Raw genomic sequence first — 18,542 nt, 5'->3', positions numbered from 1 at the left:
GGAGACCCGGGGGGGGCAGAGCAGGGCATGGGGCTGGGGGGCAAGATCAGGACTGGCAGGTGATGCTGGGCATCTGACGGGGGGGGGAGCCCAGGCTGGGGGGAGGAAGGCAGGTTGGCAGGGAGACCCAGGAGGAGGGGGGGCAGAACAGGGCATGGGGCTGGGGGGCAAGATCGGGACTGGCAGGTGATGCTGGGCATCTGACGGGGGGAAGCCCAGGCTGGGGGGGAGACAGGGCTGGCAGGGAGACCCAGGAAGCGGGGGGGGGGGAGACAGAGCTGCACTTACCTCTCCAGAAACTGCCTCTTCCTGTACTGGGGGCGAGGGATACTGCTCCAGGCGCCCCCCCCCAGATTTACTTCTGGGTAGGCATGCATAGGATCAGACTCTTAGTGCCAGGCAGCAGCTGCCCAGTTACCCTTGCCAAGGGTCTGGCTGCACCTGGAAGGCTGGCAGATTTCTCATGTCCCTTTCACGTGGAGTTTCATGCATGGGGGCTCTTTTCCAGAGAGAGCTGACCAGGTGATCCACTGATGTTTTTTCTTACAGGTCTAGCCCCCCCTTCCTTCCTTGGGGATGGCAGGGTGAGGATTACAGGAGGGCCTCCTCTCCAGAAACTGACCCACCAGTTGGCTGCCAGCTTCTTGGGCCTTCAAGTCATGACCCTGAAATTGTGTGCAACCCAGAGGTGAGCTCCGGGCCCCTAAACAATGTGGGGGGCACCCACCCAAGTCTGGGTGTTTACACTTCAGCGCCTCCTTGCACATTCCATGGGCTTCTGGGGCTTGGATGTGTTGTGTGGCCTCTTGGAAAATAATCTGGGGTGTGTGTGTGTGTGTCATCTGAGTGTTGATCACATTTGCATGTGAATAAAACATAATTATTACGCATACCTTTCAATGGCTGTTTGCTGGTATTTCTTCTGTGTGTTTTTAAAAGTTTATTTAGCATTAGTATTTTGCTATGCAGAATGCTTTGTGAATTGTTTTGTTGTGGCTGAAAAGCTGTATGGTATTATTAATAATAATATTTTATACAATGAATGTAAATCATTTAATTTCATTTAATACCCCCGGTGCTGTAGGCTTATACCATAGTCTTTCGAGACTGAAGGTTGCCAACCATTATTCGGTTTAAATTCAGCAATCCCATTATTAAAGGAGGCAACAGTTTCCAAACTCACCTGTGCTTGTGTTTCCGGCTCTTCCTAGAAGTCTTGAGGTGCTGGAAACCACACACCCTCATCCCAGATGCACAAGAGGCAATTTAAAAAAACCCACCTCACTTTGCACATGCTTAATGGAAGTCTCTCCCTTTTTAAAATAATGATCTTGATTTTAGATCTCCAAGGGGGTGGTGCTGCAACCCTGATGAAGATCCTGTCATATAAATTACCCCAGGAGTTTTGAATTTGGGTTTAGGTAGAAATATTTCCTTGACCGTAACATTTTCTTTTTCAATGTTTATAGGCCGTGATGAGCTGACCCTGTTGGTTCTTTGGGTCACCTGATTCCTGATAGGCAGAAAACTGCAGTGTCCTTGCTGGCAATTTGCAGGGGATGTCCTGCAAAGCAGGATAGACCAATATTTCTCAAACTGTAGGTTAGGACCCACCTATGAGCCAATTTCAGGTGGGTTCTCATTCATTTAAGTATTTTATTTTTAATATATTAGACTTGATGCTACCATGGTATGTGACTGCATCAGGGGAAATGATACAGCTCTATATGTCTATATATGTCTATATATGCCGCCCTATACAGCTCTATATGCCACCCTGGGTCCCTTTGGGGAGAAGGGCAGGGTATAAATAAAGTTGTTTATTATTATTATTATTATTATTATTATTATTATTATTATTATTATTATATGTTTAACAGGCCACTATGCATATGCTTTAAACAAAGATAGTAAATGGGACTTACTCCTGGGTAAGTGTGGGTTGGATTGCAGCCTAGGATTGTTAAAAATTGCCCTGCATGATGATGTCACTTCCAGTCATGACATCACTTCCGGCGGGTACTGAAAAATTTGCATTCTAAAAAGTGGGTCCAGATGCTAAAAGTTTGAGAGCCACTGGGATAGACGATCCCTCTACTTGCAATCTGCCCCAGTGGGTTTTGGAATAAGGGGCCAGGGCCACATCCCCAAGAGAGTAACTTTTATTTGAAGGAGAGGTCTCTGGTGCCTTTTTGATAAGTTGTTGGTTTGCAAACATGCTCACGGTGCCCAGATATAAAGTGGCAGTGATGTGCGCACGCACAGAAGCAATGCCAAGTTCGGTCCTAGCAAGCCCCCCAGCCCCAAACATAGCTTGCCAGCTCCCCTCCCACACTGTGCCAGGCCCCACAGATTTGCCTCCGCTCTGGCAAAAGGGTGTGACCAAGATTCCAGGGGCCCCAAAGGGCCTCCTGTGACCCCCATTGCCGGTGGGGCCACTGAAGGCAGAGATCAGCAATGAGATCACCTCAAAACTGACAGGTGGAATGAAAGGGGACATCTGGGGTTCCAGAATACAGTGATGGGAAGAGGGCACCCCTGGCTTTGGGAGGGAGCTGCCCATCGCCCAAAGAGCCCCCAGCTCCTTGGGCAGCCCTGGCTGGGTCCAGCACCCAGCTCCATTTCTCCCCTCCTGAAGGGGGTGCTGAAGGACAGCTCAATCCTGGGCGCGTCTCCTCAGAAGCCGGTGCCATTGGAGTCAGTGGGGCTTACTCGCGGGCAAGTGTGGCGGCCACTCCCTCCCCAGGAGCCCGGATTCCGGGCCAGAGGAGGCTCCGCCTCTTGGCCCAACCCCAGTCGCCGAGACCCTTCGCTGGGGAGAAGCCCCGACAGCGGCGCTGGGGCGGGGCGGGGCGTCAAGGCGCGCGGTGCGTAAAGGCGCACGGCCGGAGCGCGGGCTGCTGCTGGCTGGCTGGCTGGCCTGGCGGCGGCGCCTCCTGCGGCTGCGGGGCGGGGCAGCGCCTCCCCCTCGCCGGGGGGCAGCATCCGGCCCTGGAGGAGGGAGGTGCTCGGCAGCGGGCGGGCGGGCGAGGCGCACCGGCCGGCTGGCTGGCGAGCGGTTGGGCGCGCGGAAGGGCTGCGGCGGCTGCGAGGAGGAGAGGAGGGCAGGGCAGGGCGGGCCGGGGTGCCCCGGCGCGGCCGCCCGCGGAGCCCATGAGCCTGAACGAGCACTCCATGCAGGCGCTGTCCTGGCGCAAGCTCTACCTCAGCCGCGCCAAGCTCAAGGCCTCCAGCCGCACCTCGGCCCTGCTCTCCGGCTTCGCCATGGTGAGCCCCGCGCGGGGAGGGAGGGGGACCCCTGCCCTGCGGGCGCTGGGAGCGGCTTCCGAGGAGACCTGCCCAGGAGTGGGCGCTCAGGCCTGCGGGGGCAGCTCGCTCCCAAGGAAGGTGCCCCCGTGCTAGCTCCACCCCCCCCACCGACTTTCACTGGGGGGGCTAAGGGTGCGGGCCTACCCTGCAGGGCTGTTGTAAGGAGCACAAGGAAACTGCCCGGTGGGGAAGTGGCCACTGTTGCAGCTCGGAAAAAGAGAGCCCGGCTGCCACCCCCTAGCCACGTTGAGCTGGGAGTAAGCCCCACTGACTCTCCTGAGGCTTGCCTCTGAGTAGACGCGCCCAGAGTTGCACTCGTGCAGCTTGGGATCCCAGCACTTTCTTTCTGGGCCCCCCTCCATGAAATAACTGCCCCCCCCCGTCTCCAGCCCTTTTTTCTCCTGACTTGTTCTTTTCTAGACTGTGGCCTCCTTGGGGCAGGGACTTGCCCACCCCGCTTGGTCAAACACCGTTTGCCTTGATGTGCATAGCCCTCTGCAGATCTTCTGTCCAAACTGTTGCCAGTGGCTTGCATCTGTTCAAACCCACCCCCCACCCCCAAAAAATCCCCTGCTCGGTCTCAACAGATTTCAAAAGCAAGGAGCAGATACACTTGCAAGGAACCAAGCAGAGTTTTGTGTGCGTCTGTGGAAGCCTGTTTTCAGTCCTCGGTCACACTGGAGGGTTACCAAGAGTCTGCTCCTATGCACACCTACTCAATGGGGCTTACTTCCAGGCAAGTGTGGATGGAGTGCAGAGTGAGAAACAGGATCCCAGAGGTGATGACACCTGGTCCTTAATGGGGCAAGGAGTGAGTGGAGTGGACCCACTCCACTCCCCTCTGCAACCCTTACTTTCCTCCCAGATGAGTCTATGGTTTCTGTCCGCTACAATGCTGTGCTTCATACAAACACTGAGAGGGGCAGTGTTCATGTGGGGGAAGAATAACAGATGGCCTAAAATTAAGGGAAGATAAACCCCAGCTGACTCCCCCCCCCCAAAAAAAAAACAACAAATGGTTTTTATCATCTTCTGGGGAGACCATAGTCAGATATGTGAGTTTGACAGTGCTTTTGTAGATGCAGGAATATATCAGGGAAGCCAAACATCTGGTCACATGTTTTCCTGCAGTGGTCAAGTATTTTTAAAAGCAGGGAGTGTATTAGAACAATGGAAGACACTCCTATTGATGGGGGGAAACCAAACTCATTAACTGTTGTGAAGTCAATTTTAAGTATTAGTAACTGTTCGCAGTGTTACATGAGGGTTTTCTCAATGCGGACAATACCCTGGGGAAAAAGTTCTTTTGCTTTTATCCTGGAAACAGCAGGGTCAACCCAGAGTTGTGAAGTTTAAAGAAAATGCAATGAAACCCAGAACTAAAGCAGACAGGCTCAGGGCATCATCATCTCCCTGAGTTGATGTTTTCACCTTCATCCATATGATCAAATTTGCCACTGGTGGAAAGTGACCTTTACTCTGCCCTTGTAAACAAGTGGAAGAAATTTCTACCTGCATAATGGTTCAGACCAGCCATGGTTTCCCACTACACTATTGCAGCTTCTAACCCTGAAAGTATGCACTCCCCCTCCTCACCTCCTAGTTTCCAGGGCAGAGCTGTGATGTCACTATCTGGGGCTTATTTAAACTGAGTCTTGTCAAAGCCAGGAACCATGGTGTAGCTTAAGCCACCAAACCAGAGTTTGAAGTTGGCTTCATGTCCTAATTTGGAAGCCAGGGTTCTACTATGGTTTCTGGCATTGTGTGACCATGGAATTGTGGTTTATAGAAACTGGTATTGACATTGCAGCTCTGTGATAGAGCCTAGGAGGTATGGGGAGGAGGAACCATGTGAGCTCAGGAACGTATTTGCATAACGGGAAACTGGTTTCCTGTTACAGCTGGGCTGAAGCAGCATGGTGGCATTCTTGACTTCATGAAACATTTGACTACCATCAAATACAAGGTGATCAGTTAATATTTGACTTAGGCCAACCCTCAGTAAAACCAAGGCAGAAAAAACATAACCATTCACTAAAGACAAATAAAAATTGTTCTTAATGTGGTTCAATGGAGATAGTAAAGCTAGTAGGAATTCTTGTGGACTAGCAACTTTTTGTGAATGGATTTTCAGGGTTCCTCTGCACTAAAGAGGCTTGCTGGCTGTGATCACTGAATGTAACCATGTTCCTTCTCTGCAGAATGTTTACCCTTCCCAGATGCACTGGTGAGGCAGGAATGTGTGATTTGCTAAGACAATCTCTGCCCTCACCTACTTTGCCTGTGGGTGGTTGGCAGCTAATCGCTGTGGGGTGCAGATATTTTGGGAGCCTGGCGTCCCACTATTTGGGAGTCTGGCATAATGAGTTTATATTTGTGCTTAAATGTTTATGCTCCTTTGTTTTTGCTGAAGTGCCGTTTACATGGAGGAACAGAGAGAATGCATGTGAACAAAGCCAAAAGATTATGCTCATGAATCTTGTTTCTGGTGGGGAGATTGGCCTCTAAAAACAATCAGTTTTTTTAGCTATTCTTTGCAGATTGTGGAGGGCCTGAGGCTGCAGAAGGCTTACCTAAGGCTGCCTAGGGCATTTGTCCTCAAAGCTAATTTTGAATGCAGGCTGCTCATAAGAACATGAGAAGTTGGTTGGTTGGCAACCTTCAGTCTCGAAAGACTGTGGTATAAGCCTACAGCACCCGGTATTCCCAGGCGGTCTCCCATCCAAGTACTAACCAGGTCTGACCCTGCTTAGCTTCCAAGATCAGTCCTGCTGAATCAGGCCATAGGCCCAGCCAGTCCAGCTTCCTGTATCTCACAGTGGCCCACCAAAAACCTCAGGGAGCACACCAGACAACCAGAGACCTGCATCCTGGTCATCTTAGGGTGCAATCCTAGTCCCTTATGTCAGTGCTTTCCAGCACTAGCCTAGCGATGCCAATGGGACATGTGCTGCTTCTTGCAGTTGGGTGTCACTCACAGAGGCCTCCTCTAAGTAAGGGAATGTTTGTTCCCTTACCCCAGAGCTGCATTGCCCTTAAGTCAGTGCTGGAAAGCACTGACATAAGGGGTTAGGATTGCGCCCTTAGGTTCTTAACTGGTGTGTGGCACTGGCCCTTATGAAGAAGGCGTTCTTGTATAGCTTGCATTTACAGGTGTGACTGAGCCATGGCAAAGCCTTCCAATGGGGGGGGGTTTATTCCTGGGAGGGTGGCATAACTTCTCAACATCCATTTTAGGGCAGGGAAGGAAAAACAGAGCAAATTCATTCTACAACTGTGGCGAACAAGTGTTGGGCTCAAGGGAATAAGAGCAGAAGCAGCACCAGACACTGTTGGATGTTAAATGTCCGTCTTGCAGTCCCAGATTCTGTGCAAGTGTCAGACCTGGGCTGCTCTACATGGGAGCTGCTGCAGCACAGAGGGATGGACAGAGTGGATGCATCCACATAAGAACATTATGTTCTTAGAGGCTGAGGGTCCAATCCTATCCAAATTTCCAGTGCAGAAGGAGCCATGCCAGTGGGGTGAGCACCGCATCCTTCGTTAAAGGGAGTCATGGAGGCCTCCTTGGGATAAAGGACCGTTATCTCAGGGTTGCATTGCAGCTGCATCAGCACTGCAAAGTTGGATAGGATTGGGCCCTCAAAGCATGAGCTCTGGAGCCTGGAAACCCCCAGTTCCAATCTTGCCCCCAGTTCACTCTGCTACTATAAAGCAGGCTGCTTTCATTCTGTCTCAGCCTTTCCACCTGCAGTATGGGATAATAGTACCAGCCCTCTTTATGGAGCTTTTGTAAAGACCAGGATAAGGAATTTTGAATTTAATCTGCAGTTCAGTTGGGATTCTGCATTTGAATGGTCAGAAGAAATTTGGGCAATAGATGTGTCAAGTATTTTTTTCAAGCATCGAAAAAGCTGCTTGTCAACACGTTTGATAGTGCTGTGGCTAAGAAACTCAGCTGCAAATTTGAATCTTATCTCTGCCATGAATTCACTTGTCAGGTCCTCGGCAAATGGCTCCTACTTGTCATCAGTCTTCCCTATCTGTAATTTGGGAATAATTTGTTTTACAGGGTTGTTCTGTGGGTGACATCACCGTGAAGCATTTTTGAATGTTCAAAAAGTGCTGTGCAGAAGAAGATCTTTATTTTGTCAAGGGCAAAAGCAAATCAGCTGTTGTGAAAAAATGACATTCGCTTCAAAAACTAGTTTGGAATTACATACTTTTTAATTGGGTCAGGTTTCAGTAAATGCAGATGATTCACTGGCTGGCTCTTCTCTGGCTTTTTTCCTGAAATGCCAGGCTCAGCCTTCATTTGCAGCATTTAAAAAATGCCACAGAAATAAACAAAGTAACAGCAACTATTAAAAAACAAATGCCTTATTTATTTTAAAGGTATTTGTGCTACACTGGCAGCAGTCCACTACTTAAAGTTTCCTCAACTCTTTTAATAGCCACTAGCTTGCAAACCCTAAATGGAAGGAAGGTATAGGGGGCCAAATTTAACACCCTCACAGGTGGTCTTGAGCTTTTCCAAGTTCATTAACTTAGCATTAAAGGAGCTTGTTGCCACCCATTGTGAATTGTTGCCTGTGCTTATCTGGACCACTTTTTAGGAGACTGGCCTGTTGTATTGCAGAATCAGACTCAAACCTGGACCAGGTCTTTGAATGTTGCTGCTCTTAGGTTCAAAGCAGATGCTGTTTCTTCCTGCTCACCGCAGCCTGCCAGTAGCCTGATAAATGTCAACTGCTCTTTGGTGGCTAAAAACAGGCCGTGGATCTTCAGAGGCGGCTCACGTCGGCTTGAGTGACTGGCAGCTGGTGAGCAGGACCTGGCTGTGCGCAACATGTGACGCCTCTAGAGCAGAGCCCTCTAATTGCACGGCCGTGCGGGCACTTCAGAGCACATTAGGGTGCCCCCTGGGTGCGCAAGCGGCAAGTGAGCTGCCTGACAGCTGCAGTGGCTCTGCCTGTTTCGCCGTGATCTGATTAGTTTTGTGGGGGCTACTTGGGAGCAGGCTCTGAAAAACCCACAGGGGTGCCATAAAAGAAAGTTGCACCCAAATTATGTTTCCTTAATATTATTGACTTAAACGTTTATGTCCTATCCTTTTCCATTCATTCACATATTTACGTATTTGCCCTTTCCCAAAGGAGCTCAGAGTGGTATATTCTGAATGGTGACTCTTCCCCCTCCTTTTTTTTTTTAATCTTCACAACAGCCCTGTGAAGTAGGCAAGGCTAAGAGTTAGCCCAAGGTCACCCTGTAATCAAATCACCTGTAAGCTTCATGGCTGAGAGGTGATTTGAGCTTCCTGGTCCAAAACACTAATCACTATAGTACACTGGTGCTCTATCTTGCTCTAGTCCATACAATAATCCTGTTAGGTGGTATTATCCCCATCTTGCAGATGGAGAAGACTGAGGCCGAGAGGGAGTGGCTTGTCAAGGCCTTGCAGTGCGTTCATGGCAGAGGTGCAGTTAGACCTGGGGAAGTGCTACTTTGCAGCTCAATCTCTTAGCTTGCAATCCAGTATGCACTGACTTCCAGGTAAGTCCCATTGAACTCCCTGGGACTTATTTCTGAGCTGGCGTTCATTCTGTCGTGCAGTTAGTCACTATGCTGTGAGCCTTCCAGTTTAAAAATAGGCGTGGAGGGATGCACACAAGTTCAATTTTTTTTTTTTTAAGAATAAATTAAGTAACCCAACAGAAGCGAGTTGCAGTACAGCATATGGGAAACGTCCAGGTCTGAAGAACAGGTTCCGAAACAGTGTCAATTAGCAGGGTTTTTGCTGCAAAATTACTTAAACTGGTGGTTCCTGTGTCTCTCCACTGGGCCGGTTCGAGAATGCTGGCTCAGATGGCTAATCGCTGACCTTTTTCACGAGGTTAATTGGTTCATCAGTGCCTTGGCTTGTAAGTTTCCACCCCAGATCTCAGCTTAGGTGCCATTCTGAGATATGGAAAGGAGCGTGGGAGAATGTGACTGTGACATTTAAGGAACAAAAGTGAGCAGGCTAAAACAAGGCCATTGGCATCTAAAACAAGGCATCTATTTTTTTTTAATTGTCATTTGCATTAGAATTGCAGCTGCAGTCCTATGAGGGGAAATCCTGTTAAATTCAGCTTGCTTCTGAGTAGACATGCCTAGTATTGCACTGTCAACTAATTTACTGATGAAAAGCTGCAGTCCTAACCATGTGAACTAGGGAGTAAGCCCTATTACTGGGAGCAAATTACTGGGACTTGTTCCCTGGTAAAAGCGCAGGGATTGTACTGTAAATCATGCAGCTCTCCTCTCTATTAAAGCACAATGTGAGCTAAGCTCGATTAAGTAGCAGTCTCTCCTGTTGGTCCTTATTGGCCTAAAGGGGAACAGGCTCCAGTTCATCTATGGGTGCCGAGTAATCCAACCCATAGAAAGGAGATTTGTCCGTATTCTTTGACACTGTGAATAGCGTACATTTTCTGTACCACTTTGTGAAACAAGCACCTCCTTATCCATGAGTCTCCTTGCTTCATTTTTGAGCTCTGACTTCCTGTGCATTTCCTGCAATGGCCAGTCAGCCCTTGTGGTGGGGAAAGGGCTTTCTTGGTTCCCGGCCAGTGCACTTCCAGTTTGCACTCTGCAGTCGACCCCCTCCCCCCCACAAGAGAAGTTATTCTGGCTTTGGTCGGAGGCCTCGGCAAGTGCTTCTGTCCGAGAGCATTCTCAGAACGCTGTGCTGGGTCGTTCCTTTCCCTTGGCTGGGATTCCTGGCTGGGAGGCCGCATTGTGCCAACTGGAGTGTGGAAGAATAATACTGCATTGTCCCAACAGGAAGAGAGCCGGAGCCATGGCAAGCTGCTGGCAGAGGCGCCAGTCTCCTTCAAAGGAAAAGCTATTCTCTCTTTAACCTTGACTATTAAGACCGTGCTTTGGGACAGAGACAGCCCTTGGTTGTGCGAAGAGGATGTGGGCAAAGCTCTTCCTCTTCTGTTTTTAATGCAGGAGCCCTGTTGGAGGTTAAGTAACCAGATACAGTGGCCTTGTAACCCAAGCCAATGGGGGGGGTAGAACTGTTGCCCTTGCACCAGAAAGGTGGGTCTTATTCCATTGCAAATTCCCCGATTATCTTTGGGGGAACTGTGCTTTTCTTTTGTGCGTCCATGCCTCAGTTAAAAATTCTGCCCCAAGAATTATGCAGTTTGGTATATACACAGATTTTGCTCACTCTCTGATTTGGGCAGTTCTTTCCTCAACTAAGGGCACAATCCTAACCAGGTCTACTCAGAAGTAAGTCCTATTTTGTTCAATGGGGCTTACTCTCAAGAAAGTGTGGTTAGGATTGCAGCCTAGTTCTCTAACTTAGGGCCAAATCCTATCCAATTTTCCAGGGCAGGTGCAGCTGCAGTGCAGCCCTGAGGTAAGGGAACAAGCATTCCCCTTCCTTGAGGAGGCCGCTGTGATTAGTCCCCCACTGTAGGATTCAGCTCATGCCCCATTCAGGACGGTAGCTGGGGGGGCCAGGGGGGGCCTGAACCAGCAGTTTGCCACCTAGCATTTTTTCCAAACCTGTCCTCTTTATCTAATCTGGCGTCAGTTGGGGGTGATTTGAAGCCCTTTTGGCCACATTTTTTGTGCACAGGAAGGAAGAGGCTGGTGCTTCTGGCAGGGATTGGGCAGAGAAAGAAGAGTGCATGTGTGTGTAGAAAAGGGTCCTGGGGGGCTCCTTGGAAATTATGACCTCAGGTCACCCTGCCCCCTCTCTATAGGTGTTAAATAGGTATGTAGGCACTATATAGGTGTTAGATAGGTATGTAGGTGCTAGATAGGCGCTAGATAGGTGTTAGGTGCTAGGTAGGCACTATGTAGGTGTTAAAGAGGTATTATGTAGGTGTTAGACAGGCATTATATAGGTTAGATAGGTGCTAGATAGGCATTAAATAGGTGTTTAGGCGCTATATAGGCATTATATAGGTGTTATGTAGGCGCTAGACAAGTGTTATATAGGTGTTATGTAGGCGCTACAGGTGTTATAGGTGTTATGTAGGCGCTAGACAGGCGTTAAATAGGTGTTATGTAGGTGTTAGGCGCTCTACAGGTGCTAGATAGGTGTTGCATAGGCACTAGATAGGCATTAGATAGGTGCTAAATAGGTGTTAAATAGTTGCTAGATAGGTATTATATAGGTGTTAGATAGGCACTAGATAGGTGCTAGATAGGTGTTGCATAGGCACTAGATAGGCGCTATACAGGTGCTAGATAGGTGCTATGTAAGTGCTATGTAGGTGCTAGATAGGTGTTGCATAGGTGCTAGATAGGCATTATATAAATGTTAAATAGGTGTTAGATAGGCGCTAGATAGACATCAGATAGGTGCTAGATAGGCATTATATAGGTGTCACATAGGTGCTAGATAGGCGCTATAGGTGTTAAATAGGCACTTTCAATACAAGTAAATACTACCTGCGTCACAGTGATATGTTTTACTTTTACAGGGTTGCAGGCCTGTGTATTGCACTGGTGTGTATATGAAAGGATATGTTGCATGTTATTTCTTAGGCAATACATTTTACATTGCATGCAGAGATGCATTTATTCTATGCAAATTATTGTTACATGGCTTTACAGATAATGAATGCATCTTTCAAAAAAAACAACCCAAATTATTTTCTCTTCTTCATGAAATATGGGGGAGTTTCGGGTATTTGATGTTTCTCCAGACTTATCCTTTCATTTTGCCCACCAGTATAGATACCTGACATCATTGCCCCCCTTGAAAAAATAGTCGCCCCCCCCAACCTCTAGAATCCTGGCTGCGGGCCTGGCCCCATTGGCCCTGGAAGGTTGGATAGGATTAGGCCCCTGGGCAGCTCTTAGGCAGTTCTTCGCTTAAGTACATGTAATTGAAATAATTGCATGTTTGTCCCATCAACCCATTTCCCTTCTCTTTACTCTTGTCTCTCTCGTGTCAGTATTTAGATTGTAAGCTCCTCAGGACAGAGTCCTCACTGTAAATGGATGGCACTATAATCATCCTTCCACGCACATTTACTAGGGAGCAAGTTTCACTGAAAGGGGGTGGGCGCAAAGTGCTTAGGGAAGGATAGGGGAACCCCTGTTTGGTCTGCAGGTTATCCTGTGTTCTGTTTTTGACAGCTTTTGACAAAAGCATCATATGGCATGGCCTGGGAAAGACCAGTCCCTTAACCCTGGACAGCCTCTGTTCATCAGGGTAGAGTATTTGACTGGATGGACCAACACATGCCCTGGGCAGTCTCACATGGTCGGAGGTGCAAGTTGCAGCCACCTTGCTGGAGCTAAGCAGCTTTACACCCAGAAGAACCTTGGCTCCCTGCTAGATCAGAACAAAGGCTTGTCTGGTCCAGGGTCTTTTCCCCCCAAAAGGGTCTGTGAGCACTGATGAGCAGTGCGTGAAGTCAGCAGTCCTGCCCTGTTGTCCACAGTTTTTGGGATTCAGAGGCAGACTTCCTGTGTGCATGGAGGTCTCATATAAGCACTTTGTATTTTACAGCCGAGGCCATCGCTTTCCTCTTTCAGCCATTTTCAGTTATTGTTGTTGGCAACCTTCAGTCTCGAAAGACTCTGGTATCGCGCTCTGAAAGGTGGTTCTGGCACAGCGTCTAGTGTGGCTGAAAAGGCCAATCCGGGAGTGACAATCCCTTCCACACCGGGAGCAAGTGCAGTCTGTCCCTGGTCTGTCTCCCTGGCTATGGGCCTTCCTTCTTTGCCTCAGTCTGTTGGCCAAGTGTCTCTTCAAACTGGGAAAGGCCTTGCTGCACAGCCTGCCTCCAAGCGGGCCTCTCAGAGGCCAGGGTTTCCCACCTGTTGAGGTCCATCCCTAAGGCCTTCAGATCCCTCTTGCAGATGTCCTTGTATCGCAGCTGTGGTCTACCTGTAGGGCGCTTTCCTTGCACGAGTTCTCCATAGAGGAGATCCTTTGGGATCCGGCCATCATCCATTCTCACAACATGACCGAGCCAACGCAGGCGTCTCTGTTTCAGCAGTGCACACATGCTAGGGATTCCAGCACGTTCCGGGACTGTGTTGTTTGGAACTTTGTCCTGCCACATTGCAAATTTTGTCCACTGGCTTTCCTCTTTCGTCCTGTTTCATCCAACCTTCCAGAAAGTTCATCAATGTTCTCATGTTTACTTTTCTTTTATTTCTGTTTGTTTAGGTTTGGCAGACATTTGCATGCATTACATAGTGGGTTATTGATGTTTTTCCTGGCCAATATAAATTTGCAAGCTAAATAAGACTCTGCCTTGACGTTTATCTCTTTTTGACTTGCATTCGTGCTCTGGTCCCTAACCAAGCAAGCGCGCAAGGAATTGCTATAGATGCATAACTTAAGACGTGCAGGGGCAGGACGTGAAGGCTATGACCTTCGCTAGAAGGAATGTACGTAGTTATTGTGGCCTGTGGCTGCCGATGGTCCTACCCCCCCTTGACCCCCTCCTCTTGTCTCCTCTCCCCCTTTCCAGGTGGCAATGGTGGAAGTCCAGCTGGACACCGAACACAATTACCCGCCGGGGCTCCTGATCGCCTTCAGCGCCTGCACAACGGTGCTGGTGGCCGTCCACCTCTTTGCGCTCATGGTGAGCACCTGCATCCTCCCCAACATCGAGGCGGTCAGCAACGTGCACAATCTCAACTCCGTCAAGGAGTCCCCCCACGAGCGCATGCACCGGCACATCGAGCTCGCCTGGGCGTTCTCGACAGTCATCGGGACTTTGCTCTTCTTGGCCGAAGTGGTCCTGCTCTGCTGGGTGAAGTTCTTGCCGCTGAAGAAGCCGTCCGACGCCAAGGGCAACGCCTCCTCTTTCACTCCCGGGGAGGCCGCTGCCATCGCCTCCACCTCCATCATGGTCCCCTTTGGGCTGGTCTTCATTGTGTTCGCAGTCCACTTCTACCGCTCGTTGGTGAGCCACAAGACGGACCGCCAGTTCCAGGAACTGAACGAACTGGCGGAGTTTGCCCGACTGCAGGACCAGCTGGACCACAGAGGTGACGCCCTCCCGCCTCCAGGCAGCCATTTTGCCTAAAGACAAAACAACAATCTTTTTTTAAAGGCAGATATTTGTACCTTGTCCTCCGTGACTCTTTTGTGTGCGGACTTAGCTGAACTCTCTTGGAAAGAGAGCTTAGAAGTGCAGTGCCTTGTCCTTTAATTCTCTTCTAAAATATATACATATATTTAGTGCACTATTCTTAACACTTTGAAAGAGTTAAGAGGAGGTGCGGGTATTGGGGCAGTTTGCTCTCACACACAATCTCTTGGCATCCCCGCTCTTGGCGCTGTGCAGGTTTCCCTCCTTCCAGGTATCACAGCGGTGATTGTAATGAAGGCAAACCTTCACTCCTGCGCCAAGAGGGCAAGGCAAATGGGGAGGGGGCGAAGGTAGCTGTTTGGAATTTTTCTAGAAAGTCATTCTGTGTTACTCTAGTGTGATTAATGACTGGCATTAGCTGGAGTGTATTTTTTTTGCTTGTGCGATTCAGGTTCCGCAAAGTACTTGAGCGCGTCCCGGAACGAGCAACCGGATTTGGCAGTAGTTGTAAAACACTTAAAAACCCACTAAAGCAAAAGTAGGAGGGGGGCACCACCGTAGGCCTGCAAAACAGCTGCAGGGTGTGCTTGAAGCTGAATTGTATGACTTCCAAATCATCGCAGCCATCTTTTTGTACAACGTCAAGTTTCTAGTCCTAATATTTTTGAAGCTACGCTAAAAAGCGTGGAAGCCCTTGGCTTTTGAACTCTTGGAAGCTGGGTGGGTGGCTGGGTAATGGAGAGAAAGATGCCACTACCCCCTTGGTCCCTCCCGTGAGGAACTGAAGCCAAATAAAAGTATGCAAAATAGGAGCATGCAAGTAAAATGGAGCCTTGTGATGGCTCACGGAGCTCGGAATTGGCCAATTAGCCACAGGAGTTGCTAACAGTCACTTTGTTTCCCCAAAAATCTTCGGATGTAGTCTTCCTGCAGTGGCACCCTGACGTTTTAGCACTTTGACTTCCATTTTCTCTGGACTACAAATGTAAACCACTTCAGTATAAGCGCACCGGGGACCCTGGGAACTGTAGTCTCGCCAAGGTGCTTAAAAACCTTTGGTCAGATCTCTCGCTTGTTCCCAGGGTGCCGTGTTTGGGAGCTGTGATGGCTAAAGCAGACCTGCAAAACTTTGCAGGTTAATAGCCTGCAATAGGCTTTGCAAGGTTAATAACCAGGGCCTGTCCATTGGTGAGGTAGGCTGAGATGGTTCCCTCATGTAGCAGATTGGCGGGCGGGGGGGTGCCCACTCTGTCTTCCTACTTGTCCCCACCTCTTTTCTCTCCACTCCCTAGATTGGAAGAGAAGAGGAGGACAAACAGGAAGTGTGGAGAGCTCTAACCCACAGTTAGCCTTTGCTTCAAACTTTCTCTTCCACCTCATTCCCCTTTTACAATCTAGGGCCTGAGGGGAGCAGAGACTGGTACACCACCCAGTAAGAGCAGGCAGCATTTAACCCATTATCTCTCAGGCACCAGGGAATCTTGGGCCAGTCCTGCTGGTTGTACACATAGCAATAATTCTTTAGTACGTTGAATGACCCTCCACTTTGAACCGAGACTTCGTTTGAAAAGAAACTGTACAACATAATGACTCCTGAGGAGCCTAGGTGCGTACATACCTTGAACCGTACCTGGCCACAATCTTTGTAGGTGGCCCCAGTCGTTCATACGCTTCGTTAGGTGCAGGTACAATGTGTACAGATTGTGGATCTGTGAAAATGAATCCTGGTGCAATCAGTCATGGGAATGCGTACACATGGGTGTTCGGTACCTGGGTCTTCAGGAGGCAGGTTCACTGTGTTGAATGCTGTGTAAACCAGGAGTGCACAAAAGGTAGATCTAGACTTATTGGTACATCCCTGGACAATTTGCAGTAGATAGCAGTATTTTCTGACTCTGAACTTCATTTTTGGAAAAAAAATTCTCTACCACTTTCCTCTTTTAGCCTCGGTTGTCTCCATCTGTAAAATAGATGTATTAATGGGTTGTTTTTCATCTAATCTTTATGCAGCTCTGCTGGCCAGTTTTAGAGTGTGGTGTTAGGATCCCTGATCTGCAGTAACTCAGCTGCCAATTTGTACCTGTATCCCCGTGTATGGCTCGTAGGTTGCAGTAAGTAACCAGCTCCACCCCTGAACCACTGTTTTACCTCTGGCTGTAGCAGTGAGTGGAGTTCAGGTTTGTGATACCAAAAAAAAAAAAAAAAAATCTGCACACCCTAGTTTAAATAAAATTGTTTAAAATCCTTTGTGTTCTTGGTAGACTGAGCCCCTTGGTATCTAGAGTCAGAGAGCAAAATCTGTTTGGTTCTTTCTGCACTGCCAGTGTACCCTGGACTTTCTGCCCAAGTTAATTCTGGTGGTCGCCCCACTTGGGTATAGAGTTTGGTCTCTTGCAATGGCCAATTTAGCACTGAATTAACCGCTGGATGTCTAGGATTGGCTTTCTGCTGGTTTTGCCTGAACGCTTGAAAGAGAAAGTATAGCTGGATCTGGAATTGAGTACAATGCTTAAGGTTTTGCTGGTCAGAAGTAGTTGGGAGGGTGATGTTTTTCAAGGGGGAGCATCTTGCGTCTCCCCTTGATAATGGAGAACGGCTTTGCTTGTCTTTCCCAAAACTCAGGCGTCCAAAGGAACAGTCGTTTACACTGAAACTGCAGCATGACTAGGGCAGAAGCGAAGCCCTTTTTACTACTGAAGTTTAATGGCAGGTGTAAACGACTACTCTTTGTAAAGGTAGAGATTTCTTTCTCCATTTGGGAAAAGGGAAGACTTTATATGCTTGAGCAGAAGAGGTTTGTTGCTGGGGCAGGAGATCCAGGGATTCCCTTTCCAGCAGGGAAAGAGAGCAAAAGCAGCACAAGGCAAAGGAAGTCCAGAAACATTCGAAGTGTGTCTCCTGGGAAGTGGATAAATTGAATGCCAGCCAGGCAGAGGGGTGGAGACCTGGGGCACGCACAGTCCTAACAAGGTGCAGATTGTGTAACATAAAATGATTTCTGCTTCAAGTGGCAGAGAAGGAACTGGTTCTGCCTCCAAGCTGAAACGCCCCAAGTTCTCTCTCTGCCTTGGAAGGAGGGTGTGAAACTAAAGTGAATATGGCTTTAAGATTGATGCTGTACAGAGCTTCCAATCCATGTTTCTGATCAGGTCCATGCCTCCCACTTTATCAGCATCCCCAGACCACTTACTGGGCTCGAGGAAGTTTTATTTCTGCTTGAAAAAGAGGATGTATTAACTAACGGCTCCTAGATCAGAAGAGAATTGTGCTTTCAAATAAAGGGGCACTTATTTTACTGTAGCTCTTTATATATCTGTGCGTTTGTTTGTATATGTATAGATTGCAAATAAATTGGATGCTAACCAGTAAGAACTGGTCTTTGAATCCTTCAGCTCGTAGCTGTTCTTTTCTCAATCTTATTTGTTACAAAATCTCTCTGTTTGCTCAGAAGTTTTATATTCTGCGTCTTGAAGGAAAATGTCATCTTGGAACATTTGAGTATTTTGCTCTTGCCGTGTTTAAGAAATTCTGTGCAGAAAGACCTTATCAAGAAGGGTTGAAATGTGAGTTTCCATGTTGTTTTGCTGTTAAGAAGCAATAGCCATTGCTTAATTTCAGATGCTACCTATTTTTAGTGTCAAAACACTGTCATTGCTGGAGTTTTCCCTTGGGCAAAACTCGCATTATAGACTGAGCTGCAGAAAAATCAAGAAGTGTTTTATTGGGATAGTTATTTGTGGTGTAAGGGAGTTTAACAATGAATTGGGGTTTGGTGGACATTGATTGCCTTTAGTGCATAGAAATTGACTTTTCAGTCTTCCACCTTCTCTGTACTTGTTAGAATCCTCAAACACGTGTATGCATACACCACTGACTCTTAAGTCTCTAGTCCTCATGAACAATGTGAGGTGGAAGGAAACACTGTCTCTTGGGAACAAAATGGGAGAGCCAGATTTAGGGAAAGTTGAACCTCGGTTTTCACCCACTGGTGTACATTGTTGCTAAACCAGTAAGTCACCCTAGACAGGGTTGGGAGAATACTTGAAATTGCTAAGCGCCAGTATTGAATGTTTGGTTACCCTACTGATGAGAAACCTTGGCTTCTTCCTACACCAAATATTTTGGATTTAAGTTTTTGAAGGCCTGCTTTTTCAAATTTTTTGGAATAGC

At 48.3% G+C, this 18,542-nt stretch overlaps 1 protein-coding gene across 2 annotated transcripts; it reads left to right on the top strand.

Moving 5' to 3' along the window:
- Positions 1–421: 421 nt before the first annotated feature.
- On the top strand, positions 422–17,763 carry LOC136634212 (calcium release-activated calcium channel protein 1). Of its 2 annotated transcripts, none has more exons than XM_066609578.1 (2): positions 422–688; positions 13,806–17,763. In XM_066609578.1, the coding sequence occupies exon 2, from the start codon at positions 13,812–13,814 to the stop codon at positions 14,364–14,366; it is 555 nt and encodes a 184-aa protein (XP_066465675.1). In that variant the 5' UTR covers positions 422–688; positions 13,806–13,811; the 3' UTR covers positions 14,367–17,763. The 2 variants fall into 2 exon arrangements, with proteins under 2 accessions (XP_066465675.1, XP_066465676.1); XM_066609579.1 differs by lacking the exon at positions 422–688 and adding an exon at positions 3,047–3,267.
- Positions 17,764–18,542: the final 779 nt, after the last annotated feature.

The sequence above is a fragment of the Tiliqua scincoides genome, chromosome 14 (genome assembly GCF_035046505.1).
Source record: "Tiliqua scincoides isolate rTilSci1 chromosome 14, rTilSci1.hap2, whole genome shotgun sequence".
NCBI lineage: Eukaryota > Metazoa > Chordata > Lepidosauria > Squamata > Scincidae > Tiliqua > Tiliqua scincoides.
The sequence above is the reverse complement of the archived record's forward strand: the minus strand, read 5'-3'. Positions and strand labels throughout refer to the sequence as shown.

Coding starts and splice junctions, on each gene's coding strand:
- LOC136634212 (XM_066609579.1), top strand. CDS start 3,154: ATGAGCCTGAACGAGCACTCCATGCAGGCGCTGTCCTGGCGCAAGCTC. Junction 3,268..13,805: donor TGCTCTCCGGCTTCGCCATG/GTGAGCCCCGCG, acceptor CCCCCTTTCCAG/GTGGCAATGGTGGAAGTCCA.